Source organism: Triticum aestivum, chromosome 1D (genome assembly GCF_018294505.1).
Source record: "Triticum aestivum cultivar Chinese Spring chromosome 1D, IWGSC CS RefSeq v2.1, whole genome shotgun sequence".
NCBI classification, from domain to species: Eukaryota; Viridiplantae; Streptophyta; class Magnoliopsida; order Poales; family Poaceae; genus Triticum; species Triticum aestivum.
Genome location: NC_057796.1, coordinates 17,708,797 through 17,711,227, shown reverse-complemented (window position 1 = coordinate 17,711,227; position 2,431 = coordinate 17,708,797). Strand labels below are relative to the sequence as shown.

The window sequence follows — 2,431 nt, the reverse complement described above, 5'->3', positions numbered from 1 at the left end:
AACTATACATGACAATGTGCATATCTTATTTGTACAAAGGTAAAAAAAAGGAGGTAAATAGTACTACCGATATGGGATGGTGCAAAATGGGCTTGTTCATATTATTTGGGATCATCCTAAAATTCCCCTAAACTCAGGGTGTAAGTTGTGACTACGTTCAATCTCCTTAATTATTTGCTATTTTACAGCCTGAAAACAAACAGTATAGTATACAAACTTTGTACTAAATCAGCGACATTTATTTTGGGACAGAAGGACTATAATTTTTTACTGACGGCAACCAACTATATAGTACAATATTTCCAATGCGGAACTGATCAATTAGAACAAAGAGTGTGGTGCAAAATTTTGTGATCTCGAAATAGAAGTAACAACCCGTGCATGATTGGTTTCCTAGCCGTAGGAGTACGAAGTAGACGTGTCCGCATTAAGATTGAACGTGCATTGTCGGCTCAGGCTCCACTGCCCAACGCTATATATATGACCCGCACCATGACAACCGTGTAGGCGAGTGCTAACAGGGTTGTTGCAGTGCAGCCATGGCCATGAAAGCACAGCTCCTTCGGTTGCTTCCTCTGCTGCTCCTGCTTCTTCCTTCTCCCCTCCGCAATTACCTCTCGAATGATGAAGGCGCTGGTGATGGCGGAGCCGGGAAGGGCCGGCTCCAAGTCTACCACCCGATAATCTTGTTCCCTGGCATAAGCTGCCCCAACCTGGACGCGCGGCTCACCGACGCCTACACGCCGTCGCTGCCCCGCTGTGGCACGTTCAAGGGGAAGGGGTGGTTCCCGCTATGGAACAACACGCAGGACGTGCTCGACCATGACTACCTGCCGTGCTTACAGGAGCAGATGAGCCTCGTGTACGACCCCGTCCTCAACGACTTCCGGAACCAACCCGGTGTCGAGACGCGCGTGCCGGACTTCGGCTCCTCCTATGGCTTCACCTCAAAGGATGAACTGTAAGTTGATATTTAAGTCACCTACTGGTCTAGTATACTGTACCAGGTATGTACTCTAAGAGTTCTTCATCTGGAAATTGGCCTTACGTTAATGCTTTCTCCAGGGGCAGCCTTAACATGTTTTGCATGTTAAAACTCCGTGAAGCACTCGAGATAGTAGGTTATCACGACAGAGATACCCTTTTCGGAGCTCCTTATGACTTACGCCACGCTCCACTTTCGCCCGGGCAGCCATCTCAGGTGTACACCGACTACTTTGCCAGTGTCAAGGATCTGGTGCATCATGCGAGCGAGAAGAATGGGAACAAGCCCGTCATCCTTGTCGGGCATAGCTTCGGTGGCAAGGCAATCCTTGACTTCGTCAATTCGACTCCCCTTTCATGGAGGAAAAAATTCATTAAACACATTGTCCTAGCCGCGCCCACACCTCCTACTGGATTTTTGGAGGTCCTCAGGAACCTCGCCTCGGGGCCGTCAGTCATTCGTGTACCGACGGTGCCGTGGCTGGGTTTACGGCCAATGTGGAGAACTTTTGCGAGCTCCCTTACATCCTTCCCTTCCCATAGGGTTTTTGGTCATCAGCCACTTGTAGTCACCCAACATAGGAACTACTCATCGTATGACTACGCAGATTTTCTAACGGCTCTCGGTATCAGCACTGACATCATAAAACAGATGCTTCCCGTCAATTTGAAGGTTGATGCTCCAATGGTGCCAACAACATACCTCAGTGGCATTGGTATCCAAACGGTAGAACAGATGGTATACTGGGATGGTAACTTTGATGTGGAGCCGGAGTATGTGTATGGTGACGGTGACCTTGTCATCAATATAGCTAGCTTGTTAGCATTCGTGAAAGAAATGAGTAGGCAACAACAGCTGAGTAACATACACTTCAAGTTCGTCAAGATTGTTAATGTTACCCACTCTACTATTGTCTTCCAGGAACGTCCGCTCAAGATAGTTATGGCTGAAATTCTAGAAGCAAATAGCAGAAGAGACATCATGTGATACTTTCATGTTTTCGTTCATATTAAGCATGTTCTGTTCTCGTCAGAGAATTCGTCATTGTTGTGGAATAAAACTATTATGTAAGGATTTCTCATAAGTTGAATGAGAATCAGAGACCTCACTACTATACATCCACATGGTTAGATTAGAAATTGATTGCAATTATACAACACATAAGCTCCCCCCCCCCCCCCCCCCCCCCCCCCCCCACACACACACACACACACAAACTTGAACGTCTGCGATGAGCCGGGCCAAAAAACGATCGCTTGCAGTCTGATGCACATCACAAACATTTGAGTTTGATAGACCATGTGCGGTGTGAACATCCAGATAAGTCATAGTTCCTACTTTGGTACATGTTTACAATGTGCTTGTCACGCCGCACTGTTACATTTGTGGTCTTACCGGACACTTTTCGGTCGATAGCCCAGCGGTGTTGTGCGACAACTGTATGAA

The 2,431-nt window shown here is 47.1% G+C and overlaps 1 protein-coding gene across 1 annotated transcript; it reads left to right on the top strand.

Moving 5' to 3' along the window:
- Positions 1–468: 468 nt before the first annotated feature.
- On the top strand, positions 469–2,101 carry LOC123163177 (lecithin-cholesterol acyltransferase-like 1). Its single transcript, XM_044580928.1, has 2 exons — positions 469–961; positions 1,066–2,101. The coding sequence occupies exons 1-2, from the start codon at positions 540–542 to the stop codon at positions 1,970–1,972; spliced, it is 1,329 nt and encodes a 442-aa protein (XP_044436863.1). The 5' UTR covers positions 469–539; the 3' UTR covers positions 1,973–2,101.
- The last annotated feature ends 330 nt before the right edge of the window (positions 2,102–2,431 follow it).